Here is a 12,682-nt window from a genome sequence, read left to right as displayed (position 1 = left end):
AGTTTGAGGGGTGAAATTAATATTGGTTGGTGTTGGTATTGGTGTTGGTATGGTGTTGGTATTTGTATTGGTGTTTGTGTTGGTGTCGTTATGGTGTTGGTATTGGTGTTGATATGGGTGTTGGTATTGGTGTTGGTGTTGGTATTGGTGTTGGTATTGGTGTTGGTATTGGTGTTGGTGTCGTTATGGTGTTGGTATTGGTGTTGGTATGGGTGTCATTTTGGTGTTGGTATTGGTGTTGGTATTGGTGTTGGTATTGGTGTTGGTGTTGGTGTTGGTGTTGGTATTGGTGTTGGTATTGGTGTTGGTGTTGGTATTGGTGTTGGTATTGGTGTTGGTGTCGTTATGGTGTTGGTATTGGTGTTGTTATTGGTGTTGGTCTGGTGTTGGTAGTGGTGTTGGTATGGGTGTCATTTTGGTGTTGGTATTGGTGTTGGTATTGGTGTTGGTAATGGTATTGGTGTTGGTGTTGGTGTTGGTATAGGTGTCATTTTGGTGTTGGTATTGGTATTGGTGTTGGTATTGGTATTGGTGTTGGTGTTGGTATAGGTGTCATTTTGGTGTTGGTATTGGTGTTGGTATTGGTATTGGTGTTGGTATTGGTATTGGTGTTGGTGTTGGTATAGGTGTCATTTTGGTGTTGGTATTGGTGTTGGTGTTGGTGTAGGTGTCATTTTGGTGTTGGTATTGGTATTGGTATTGGTGTTGGTGTTGGTATTGGTGTTGGTGTTGGTATTGGTATTGGTGTTGGTGTTGGTATTGGTATTGGTATTGGTGTTGGTATTGGTATTGGTATTGGTGTTGGTATTGGTATTGGTATTGGTATTGGTATTGGTATTGGTATTGGTATTGGTATTGGTGTTGGTGTAGGTGTCATTTTGGTGTTGGTATTGGTGTTGGTATTGGTATTGGTATTGGTGTTGGTATTGGTGTTGGTATTGGTATTGGTATTGGTGTTGGTGTTGGTATTGGTATTGGTGTTGGTGTTGGTGTTGCTATTGGTATTGGTGTTGGTATTGGTGTTGGTGATGGTGTTGGTATTGGTGTTGGTATTGGTATTGGTATTGGTATTGGTATTGGTATTGGTGTTGGTATTGGTGTTGGTGTTGGTTTTGGTATTGGTATTGGTATTGGTATTGGTGTTGGTATTGGTGTTGGTATTGGTATTGGTGTTGGTGTAGGTGTCATTTTGGTGTTGGTATTGGTGTTGGTAATTGACTTGATACATGTTTCAATATTTTTTCATAAACTCGGTTTCTGATTGGACATAAACTAGGTTTCTGATTGGACATAAACTAGGTTTCCGATTGGACATAAACTAGGTTTCCGATTGGACATAAACTAGGTTTCTGATTGGACATAAACTAGGTTTCCGATTGGAAGTAAACTAGGTTTCCGATTGGACATAAACTAGGTTTCCGATTGGAAGTAAACTAGGTTTCCGATTGGACATAAACTAGGTTTCCGATTGGACATAAACTAGGTTTCCGATTGGCTGATTGGACATGAACTAGGTTTCCGATTGGACATAAACCACGTTTCTGATTAGACATAAACTAGGTTTCTGATTGGACATAAACTAGGTTTCCGATTGGACATAAACTAGGTTTCTGATTGGACATAAACTAGGTTTCTGATTGGACATAAACTAGGTTTCCGATTGGACATAAACTAGGTTTCCGATTGGACATAAACTAGGTTTCTGATTGGACATAAACTAGGTTTCCGATTGGAAGTAAACTAGGTTTCCGATTGGACATAAACTAGGTTTCCGATTGGAAGTAAACTAGGTTTCCGATTGGACATAAACTAGGTTTCCGATTGGACATAAACTAGGTTTCCGATTGGCTGATTGGACATGAACTAGGTTTCCGATTGGACATAAACCACGTTTCTGATTAGACATAAACTAGGTTTCTGATTGGACATTTCCGATTGGACGTAAACTAGGTTTCTGATTGGACATGACTGTACATTTGTGGAACTCGTTTCATTTAGAAATCCACTCTGAAAACTCTTGGAAAAGTCATGTAATAACTTAGAAGCTTCTAGTCAGTAAATTACATTTCAGCTTCCATGTGAATGTTAATAAGAGGGGGAAGTACAATGATGATGGGATCATGACCTATAACCGTTGACCTATGACCATTGACTGTTGACCTATGACCTATGACCGTTGACCTATGACTGTTGACCTATGACCGTTGACCTGTGACCGTTGACCTATGACTGTTGACCTATGACTGTTGACCTATGACCGTTGACCTATGACCGTTGACCTACGACCGTTGACCTACGACCGTTGACCTACGACCGTTGACCTACGACCGTTGACCTACGACCGTTGACCTACGACCGTTGACCTGTGACCGTTGACCTACGACCGTTGACCTATGACCGTTCCCTGGATTTCTGGTTTATGAAAGAGAAAATGTCTTTGTTTCCATGAGAGACAGGTGGTTGCTATGGCAACGTTTTACTCTACAAAAATAACGATAAGGTTCTCAGCAATAATAAGAGGTAATCTTACCCTGCTAACCTTAACACGCTTAACTGACCTCAGATCAGTCTACAGAGATCAGCCTGACCTACTCATTTAACTGACCTCAGATCAGTCTACAGTATTAGTCTGACCTACTCATTTAACTGACCTCAGATCAGTCTACAGAGATTAGTCTGACCTACTCATTTAACTGACCTCAGATCAGTCTACAGAGATCAGCCTGACCTACTCATTTAACTGACCTCAGGTCAGTCTACAGTATTAGTCTGACCTACTCATTTAACTGACCTCAGATCAGTCTACAGAGATTAGTCTGACCTACTCATTTAACTGACCTCAGATCAGTCTACAGAGATCAGCCTGACCTACTCATTTAACTGACCTCAGATCAGTCTACAGAGATTAGTCTGACCTACTCATTTAACTGACCTCAGATCAGGCTACAGAGATTAGTCTCACCTACTCATTTAACTGACCTTAATACATTACCATTTAACTGACCTCAGATCAGTCTACAGAGATTAGTCTGACCTACTCATTTAACTGACCTCAGATCAGTCTACAGAGATCAGCCTGACCTACTCATTTAACTGACCTCAGATCAGTCTACAGAGATTAGTCTGACCTACTCATTTAACTGACCTCAGGTCAGTCTACAGTATTAGTCTGACCTACTCATTTAACTGACCTCAGATCAGTCTACAGAGATTAGTCTGACCTACTCATTTAACTGACCTCAGATCAGTCTACAGTATTAGTCTGACCTACTCATTTAACTGACCTCAGATCAGTCTACAGTATTAGTCTGACCTACTCATTTAACTGACCTCAGATCAGTCTACAGTATTAGTCTGACCTACTCATTTAACTGACCTCAGATCAGTCTACAGTATTAGTCTGACCTACTCATTTAACTGACCTCAGATCAGTCTACAGAGATTAGTCTGACCTACTCATTTAACTGACCTCAGATCAGTCTACAGAGATTAGTCTCACCTACTCATTTAACTGACCTCAGATCAGTCTACAGTATTAGTCTGACCTACTCATTTAACTGACCTCAGATCAGTCTACAGAGATTAGTCTGACCTACTCATTTAACTGACCTCAGATCAGTCTACAGAGATTAGTCTCACCTACTCATTTAACTGACCTCAGATCAGTCTACAGTATTAGTCTGACCTACTCATTTAACTGACCTCAGATCAGTCTACAGAGATTAGTCTGACCTACTCATTTAACTGACCTCAGATCAGTCTACAGAGATTAGTCTCACCTACTCATTTAACTGACCTCAGATCAGTCTACAGTATTAGTCTGACCTACTCATTTAACTGACCTCAGATCAGTCTACAGAGATTAGTCTGACCTACTCATTTAACTGACCTCAGATCAGGCTACAGAGATTAGTCTCACCTACTCATTTAACTGACCTCAGATCAGTCTACAGTATTAGTCTGACCTACTCATTTAACTGACCTCAGATCAGTCTACAGAGATTAGTCTGACCTACTCATTTAACTGACCTCAGATCAGTCTACAGAGATTAGTCTCACCTACTCATTTAACTGACCTCAGATCAGTCTACAGTATTAGTCTGACCTACTCATTTAACTGACCTCAGATCAGTCTACAGAGATTAGTCTGACCTACTCATTTAACTGACCTCAGATCAGTCTACAGAGATTAGTCTCACCTACTCATTTAACTGACCTCAGATCAGTCTACAGTATTAGTCTGACCTACTCATTTAACTGACCTCAGATCAGTCTACAGAGATTAGTCTGACCTACTCATTTAACTGACCTCAGATCAGGCTACAGAGATTAGTCTCACCTACTCATTTAACTGACCTTAATACATTACCATTTAACTGACCTCAGATCAGTCTACAGTGATTAGTCTCACCTACTCATTTAACTGACCTTAATACATTACCATTTAACTGACCTCAGATCAGTCTACAGAGATTAGTCTCACCTACTCATTTAACTGACCTCAGATCAGTCTACAGTATTAGTCTGACCTACTCATTTAACTGACCTCAGATCAGTCTACAGAGATTAGTCTGACCTACTCATTTAACTGACCTCAGATCAGTCTACAGAGATTAGTCTCACCTACTCATTTAACTGACCTCAGATCAGTCTACAGAGATTAGTCTCACCTACTCATTTAACTGACCTCAGATCAGGCTACAGAGATTAGTCTCACCTACTCATTTAACTGACCTTAATACATTACCATTTAACTGACCTCAGATCAGTCTACAGTGATTAGTCTCACCTACTCATTTAACTGACCTTAATACATTACCATTTAACTGACCTCAGATCAGTCTACAGAGATTAGTCTCACCTACTCATTTAACTGACCTTAATACATTACCATTTAACTGACCTCAGATCAGTCTACAGTGATTAGTCTCACCTACTCATTTTAAATGTGTCCCTCTATGCACTTCACATATCTAGAGATCCCTTTAAATTAGTCTAGATGCATCCATTTCCTGTAGGCATAATCCTCTCACATGTGACATGTAGAGATCCCTTTAAATAAGTCTAGATGCATCCATTTCCTGTAGGCATAATCCTCTCACATGTGACATGTAGAGATCCCTTTAAAAAATGATTTAGAGACACCTTTAAATAAATAAATCTGTCTCCTGTAGGCATAATCCTCTCACATATGACATCAGTCCTTAACAGATTGACCTTTGACATTTGAACCTTTGACCTTTTGGGGCTGTTGGAACGTGTTATTATATTTTAGGAAAAGCTTTGAATCCCTTGAATGCAGTCAGTATTTTTCTATTCAGTTATATACACTATGCTCTCGATTATATATCTAGTATGTAAGTCTGTTTGTCTGTCTCTCTGCCCCTCTCTCTCTACCCCTCTCTCTCTGTGTCTCTGTCTCGCTGTGTCTCTCTCTCCTTTTATATATCTAGTATGTAAGTATCTCTGTCTGTCTGTTTGTTTGTCTGTCTCTCTGCCCCTCTCTCTCTGCCCCTCTCTCTCTGCCCCTCTCTCTCTGCCCCTCTCTCTCTGCCCCTCTCTCTCTGCCCCTCTCTCTCTGCCCCTCTCTCTCTGTGTCTCTGTCTCGCTGTGTCTCTCTCTCCTTTTATATATCTAGTATGTAAGTATCTCTGTCTGTCTGTTTGTTTGTCTGTCTCTCTGCCCCTCTCTCTCTGCCCCTCTCTCTCTGCCCCTCTCTCTCTGCCCCTCTCTCTCTGCCCCTCTCTCTCTGCCCCTCTCTCTCTGCCCCTCTCTCTCTGCCCCTCTCTCTCTGCCCCTCTCTCTCTGTGTCTCTGTCTCGCTGTGTCTCTCTCTCCTTTTATATATCTAGTATGTAAGTATCTCTGTCTGTCTGTTTGTTTGTCTGTCTCTCTGCCCCTCTCTCTCTGCCCCTCTCTCTCTGCCCCTCTCTCTCTGCCTCTCTCTCTCTGCCCCTCTCTCTCTGCCCCTCTCTCTCTGCCCCTCTCTCTCTGTGTCTCTGTCTCGCTGTGTCTCTCTCTCCTTTTATATATCTAGTATGTAAGTCTGTTTGTCTGTCTCTCTGCCCCTCTCTCTCTGTGTCTCTGTCTCTGTCTCTCTGTGTCTCTCTCTCCTTTTATATATCTAGTATGTAAGTATCTCTGTCTGTCTGTTTGTCTGTTTGCCAATATATTTCCCATGTTTTTTAAATACCATATTTATATACTTTCTCTCTCTCTCCCTCCACTTAACTGTAGATGCCAGGCAGCTAAAATGTGTTTGATTGAGTCTGTATTATATTCTAACAATATATCTTTCTCCCCTCTCACACTCCCTCCCTCTCTCCTCCCTCCCTCTCACACTCCCTCGCTCTCTCCTCCCTCCCTCTCACACTCCCTCGCTCTCTCCTCCCTCCCTCTCTCCTCCCTCCCTCTCTCCTCCCTCCCTCTCTCCTCCCTCCCTCTCTCCTCCCTCCCTCTCACACTCCCTCGCTCTCTCCTCCCTCCCTCTCACACTCCCTCGCTCTCTCCTCCCTCCCTCTCTCCTCCCTCGCTCTCTCCTCCCTCCCTCTCTCCTCCCTCCCTCTCTCCTCCCTCTCCCCTCCCTCTCCCCTCCCTTCCTCTCTCCTCCCTCCCTCTCACACTCCCTCGCTCTCTCCTCCCTCCCTCTCTCCTCCCTCCCTCTCACACTCCCTCGCTCTCTCCTCCCTCCCTCTCACACTCCCTCGCTCTCTCCTCCCTCCCTCTCTCCTCCCTCCCTCTCTCCTCCCTCTCCCCTCCCTCTCCTCCCTCCCTTCCTCTCTCCTCCCTCCCTCTCACACTCCCTCGCTCTCTCCTCCCTCCCTCTCACACTCCCTCCCTCTCTCCTCCCTCCCTCTCACACTCCCTCGCTCTCTCCTCCCTCCCTCTCTCCTCCCTCCCTCTCTCCTCCCTCCCTCTCTCCTCCCTCCCTCTCACACTCCCTCGCTCTCTCCTCCCTCCCTCTCCCCTCCCTCTCTCCTCCCTCCCTCTCTCCTCCCTCCCTCTCCCCTCCCTCTCCCCTCCCTTCCTCTCTCCTCCCTCCCTCTCACACTCCCTCGCTCTCTTCTCCCTCCCTCTCTCCTCCCTCCCTCTCACACTCCCTCGCTCTCTCCTCCCTTGCTCTCTCTCCCTCCCTCTCACACTCCCTCCCTCTCTCCTCCCTCCCTCTCTCCACCCTCGCTCTCTCCTCCCTCCCTCTCTCCTCCCTCCCTCTCACACTCCCCCCCTCCCTCTCCACTCCCTCTCTCCTCCATCCCTCTCACACTCCCTTGCTCTCTCCTCCCTCCCTCTCTCCTCCCTCCCTCCCTCTCCCCTCCCTTTCTCCTCCCTCCCTCTCACACGCCCTCGCTCTCTCCTCCCTCCCTCTCTCCTCCCTCCCTCTCACATTCCCTCCCTCCCTCCCTCCATCCTTCTCTTTCTCCAGATGCCAGACAGCTCCCAGACGTAGCCCTGACAGGGAAGTGCACTAGGGAGTGTGATGAGTTTGGACACTCCGACACTTGTTGGATGCCCGCCGCTATCCGCCCGTCGCCTCGGCAACACCAGCGCCAGCGCCACGTCAGCGAGCCGCCCCGCCTGTCCACCTTCGCCTCCCCTGGCAACGACAACAACAATAACCATGACGACGATGATGAGGAAGATAGTGACAGCGAGAGCGCCGGCAGCGCCGGGAGTTCCGAACCGGGCGTAGTCAGCGTGGGAGTCGGCGGAGGAGGTCAGAGGTTACCGTTAGCTAATGGGGATCCTCTCGGCAGCCTGGTGGGCAGAGACAGGATGAACCGGAACATGGGCGACCACAACCGGAACCTACTCAACCGGAAGATGACGTCAGCGTCGTACGACACGTTCAGCTCCGCCGGGTTCGGGAGACGCCATCACGAGGAGGATAGGGGGGGTCAGGGCAGGGTCAACCCTCCGGAAGTTATACCATTAACTAGGACCGGGGACTACAAGACCACGTCGTGCCTCACGCTCTCCCGTAGAGAGGTCTACCTGTAAGAGCAGGATGGATGGATCAGTCCACTGCTGCTGCACCCCTTTGCTGATGGAATGGAACATTCCATCCCTGTTTGTTCTGATGAAATGGAACAGCCCACTTCTAGACATTGGAATGAAATGGTCAATTTCTGTTGTAGTTCCTTTGTTGAGAACTTTGACCAGCTGTGAATAATAACAATAATAACAATAATAACAACACCATAAGAAGAGAGGACCGCTCAGTGGGTTTGGGTTGGTTTTGGAGACAAGACACCACACAACTACAAAACCACAAAAAAAGGACACTGGGACCTTAGACTCCAAGAAGAAATTACTATAAGGTGTAAATAAAAAAGATGAATGGTGTGAATTAACTGAACACCCACCCCACCCCCATCCCCCAAAGAAAACTACGATTTAATCGAATCTGAACTTTTGGATACTAAAAACATCATATTTATGTGGATGGTGAGGAGGGAGATGGATCCATGGATCTCCTTTGGGAGAGAGAGAGAGCAGTTCTGACTGACTTCATCTAATCTGGGTAGAAGTTTCTCTCAAAAAACAGATCTAGGATCAGTTTACTCTTCCCTGAATCCTAACCTGAAGTATTACAGGAAGCAACACAATACTGAACTGAGATCAGTGTCAAGTGTTAACTTCTTTCTTCTCTCTTTTTTTTTAATACTCTTTAAAGTTAATCAGATGCATGTCTAACCTCCCACCAACAGGGGAGCTGTGGGGAGATGGGAGAGAGATGGAGGAACTGGGCCTGACGCCGTACACGCCTCAGGACCAATGGGAACACTCGCTGAGGTGTATGTGACCAATGCAATTTGATTTGAAGACTTATGATCGGACAGATCTGAATCTGACTAATGTGGCGAACCCGATGACGGGACGCCATGAAGGTTTAACCAATCAAACGGTAGGACCAACGAGCTGTCGTTGTAAAAAGGAATTTGAATGGATTTCATGCTCATCAATCAAATGTGATTTAAACCTAATCCACCAATCATCATATGGCATTATTGACAAGTAGCATCGAGATATTAACCAACCGTACAACAAGGATTATCAGAATCTAACCAATCACGGACAATATATTTTTCAGTAACAACCAATCGGATTCTTTGGCAAAGACGAGGATTTAGGAAAAGATAACTGATTGAAAAAAAAACATCAGGTATTTTTGAAAACACAAAAGACTTGGGAGGCAAAAACAATGTGACGTTAACACAGATATGAGCCAGAATCCCTGGGAATACGAGGTCCATACGAGTATCAGTGCCAACGTTTCCCAGCTTTTTCTAATGAAAAAATGACACTTTTTCTGTCTTTCTGCTCTACTCTTGCTGAAGCTAAATTCTAGTCTCTCCCAAAATTCCAAGGTTTTTCAGAAATCCTGGTTGGAGGATTACGGATTTCCTACCTAATCCGAGGAATCTTTTATAATCGGGATTCCTGAAAAAAACCTGGGGATTTTGGGAAAGTTAGTGGTTAGTTAGTTACCTAGACTGTACAGATATGTGGTTTATGTGGTTTAGACTGGCAGTGTTCCAACACTGTCATCCATTCATTAAGGCCATTATTCTACCGTGCTGAGCACCAGTTACTTCATTCATTATGTATATCAGGATCTTCCCTCTCTCACACACACAATGTAGTGAAACACACACACACTCACACACATTCAGTGATACCATACCCACACAACATAGACGTGCGACATGCACACACACACACACACACACACACACACACACACACTCAATGAAACCATACCCACACAACATAGACGTGCGACATGCACACACACACACATACACACACACACACACACACTCTCACACACACACACACACACACACACACACACACACACACATAATGTATCTACATGCATTTAACCATACTTTAACATATAACATGTTGCCTCTGAAAACTAGCTTTTTGCCTGCCCCCCCCCCCCTCTTCCCCCCCATCTTCACCCCCCTCCCCCTCCCCTCCTCTCCCCCCCCCTTCATGTCAACTTGTATTTAAATAAGTCTTTCAACACATTAAAGGGATGTTTTGGTCTATATAGCGGCTCTACATTAAAGGGATGTTTAAACTATTCCTCTAACAGTACATAGAACAAACCAACATTTTCGGGTCAAAAAAATAACTCGAACTCTTCTTCTGCATGGAATAAAAACAGCTAAATGCTAATTTGTTATTTTTGGGGGGGGGGGGGGGGGGGGGGAGTGGGAAACCAGACGCCTTCTTTTTGGAGATATTATGCATCTCTGAAAACATGATGTATGTTTCTATGTGTGTGTTTGTATGTGAGGGAGAAGGATAGAAGGAGAGAGGGAGAGAGAGCATCAGTGTGTGAAGTCATCACGAGGAGAGGAAGAGAGAGAAACCGCGTCCCTCGGTGAGGTTATTCGCTGTAGCAATTTGAGAGAAAAGGAGAAACTCCTTATCACCCCGTGGAAGGACTGTAGGGTCCAGGGGCTGCACCTTAACCATCTAAAATAGCATCCTCTCCTTGTCTCCTTTCTAAAAGGAAGCCAGAATCATCTACACCTTAACCATCTAAAATAGCATCCTCTCCTTGTCTCCTTTCTAAAAGGAAGCCAGAATCGTCTACACCTTAAAAGTCTAAAGAAAGATCACTTACCATATAATCAGTGACTTTAACTTCAGTTACACACTAACCAACTCTCAGGTAAGACTTGACACAATGTGTACAGTACGTTGTTTGTAAAGCAAGCGGCTGGGTTTCTACATGAAAACAAAACCATGAATTCTCCCTTAGAATTAGAATTGAGTTCTAATTCAAACCCTTGGAATTAGAATTGAGTTCTAATTCAAACCCTTAGAATTAGAATTGAGTTCTAATTCAAACCCTTAAAATTAGAATTGAGTTCTAATTCAATCCCTTAGAATTCGATTTAGAATTGAGTTCTAATTCAATCCCTTAGAATTCGATTTAGAATTGAGTTCTAATTCAATCCCTTAGAATTCGATTTAGAATTGAGTTCTAATTCCATCCCTTAGAATTCGATTTAGAATTGAGTTCTAATTCAATCCCCCAGAATGTGAGTTAGAATTGAGTTGTAGTTCTATGGTTCCCCTCTCTCTCTCTCTCCACTCTCCTCTATGGTGTCACTGACCTTCTCAAACCTTCCTCCCTCTAACCTCTTGTCTCCCAACCGGCTGTCTCTGAAGCTCTGTGATTGGTGGACTGGACTCAGCGGTGCGCTGATGTGACAATGAACAGAAGTTCTGTTTGGCTTCTAGTTCCAGAACGTTGGGTTCCAATCCGGAATGCTCGAAGGGGATTGGTCTTTCTACGCCATAATCTTACCGGGTTTTCTAGCTCACCTTGAGCCACTGACATATAGTACACACTATGTAGTAACCATGACCACACTGTCCCTGGATATACGGAAATCATGGAGCTGGATTCCAACCCACAGGGTCTGGATTCAGGAGCTGAGTTAGCCCTAACGGACCAGGAGAACTTTGCTACAAGAGACTCTGAAAACAATGATTTGTGTTTTATTACAAGACAGGTCTTTTCTTCCCGGGAAGTCAAACTGCTGTTTTAATGCAGAGTCTCGTACAGACATCCTACCCTACTACCATACTACCCTACCTTTCCTTCCCCGGCCGAACACGGACCTATAGGAACATCAATCTGTGTCTGCGTATGGTATGGCACCCTAGTCCCTATAGAAGACATATAGGGAGGGGGTCAGTCGTCAAAAGTCGGCTAAAGTCGTGAAGTGTGCAGGGATTAGGGCGGCATTTGGGAGGCTGGCACGGTGTGGGAGTATGTCTGTTTTATATACTGCACGTTTAAAGACAATTTAAATCACTTCTTCTTAGCCCTGTTATGTGGGCCTGGAGAGATAGAGAGGACAGGGTGATAACAGGCCTGGAGAGATAGAGAGGACAGGGTGATAACAGGCCTGGAGAGATAGAGAGGACAGGGTGATAACAGGCCTGGAGAGATAGAGGACAGGGTGATAACAGGCCTGGAGAGATAGAGAGGACAGGGTGATAACAGGCCTGGAGAGATAGAGAGGACAGGGTGATAACAGGCCTGGAGAGATAGAGAGGACAGGGGGATAACAAGCCTGGAGAGATATAGGACAGGGTGATAACAGGCCTGGAGAGATAGAGGACAGGGTGATAACAGGCCTGGAGAGATAGAGGACAGGGTGATAACAGGCCTGGAGAGATAGAGGACAGGGTGATAACAGGCCTGGAGAGATAGAGAGGACAGGGTGATAACAGGCCTGGAGAGATAGAGGACAGGGTGATAACAGGCCTGGAGAGAGATAGAGGACAGGGTGATAACAGGCCTGGAGAGAGATAGAGGACAGGGTGATAACAGGCCTGGAGAGAGATAGAGGACAGGGTGATAACAGGCCTGGAGAGATAGAGGACAGGGTGATAACAGGCCTGGAGAGAGATAGAGGACAGGGTGATAACAGGCCTGGAGAGAGATAGAGGACAGGGTGATAACAGGCCTGGAGAGAGATAGAGGACAGGGTGATAACAGGCCTGGAGAGAGATAGAGGACAGGGTGATAACAGGCCTGGAGAGAGATAGAGGACAGGGTGATAACAGACCTGGAGAGATAGAGGACAGGGTGATAACAGGCCTGGAGAGATAGAGGACAGGGTGATAACAGGCCTGGAGAGATAGAG

General features: G+C 45.2%; 1 protein-coding gene and 1 long non-coding RNA gene across 2 annotated transcripts in view; one reads left to right on the top strand and one right to left on the bottom strand.

Annotated features, from left to right (window-relative positions):
• LOC139402822 (protocadherin-7-like) overlaps positions 1–9,334 on the top strand; it is a 79,102-nt gene extending 69,768 nt beyond the window's left edge. The window contains exon 7 of the mRNA XM_071146749.1: positions 7,423–9,334. Within this exon, the coding sequence (XP_071002850.1) occupies positions 7,423–7,997 (575 nt within the window). The 3' untranslated portion in view covers positions 7,998–9,334. The remainder of the gene's footprint in view (positions 1–7,422) is intronic.
• An 878-nt stretch (positions 9,335–10,212) lies between these two features.
• On the bottom strand, positions 10,213–10,729 carry LOC139402815 (uncharacterized). The gene is made up of 2 exons (XR_011633272.1): positions 10,548–10,729; positions 10,213–10,481 (listed from the first exon to the last, which is right to left on the bottom strand). It is a non-coding gene; the product is annotated as an uncharacterized lncRNA (long non-coding RNA).
• Between the last annotated feature and the right edge of the window lie 1,953 nt (positions 10,730–12,682).

The sequence above is a fragment of the Oncorhynchus clarkii genome, unplaced genomic scaffold, assembly GCF_045791955.1.
Source record: "Oncorhynchus clarkii lewisi isolate Uvic-CL-2024 unplaced genomic scaffold, UVic_Ocla_1.0 unplaced_contig_5680_pilon_pilon, whole genome shotgun sequence".
Lineage (NCBI taxonomy): Eukaryota > Metazoa > Chordata > Actinopteri > Salmoniformes > Salmonidae > Oncorhynchus > Oncorhynchus clarkii.
This window is presented reverse-complemented; position numbering and strand designations above follow the sequence as displayed.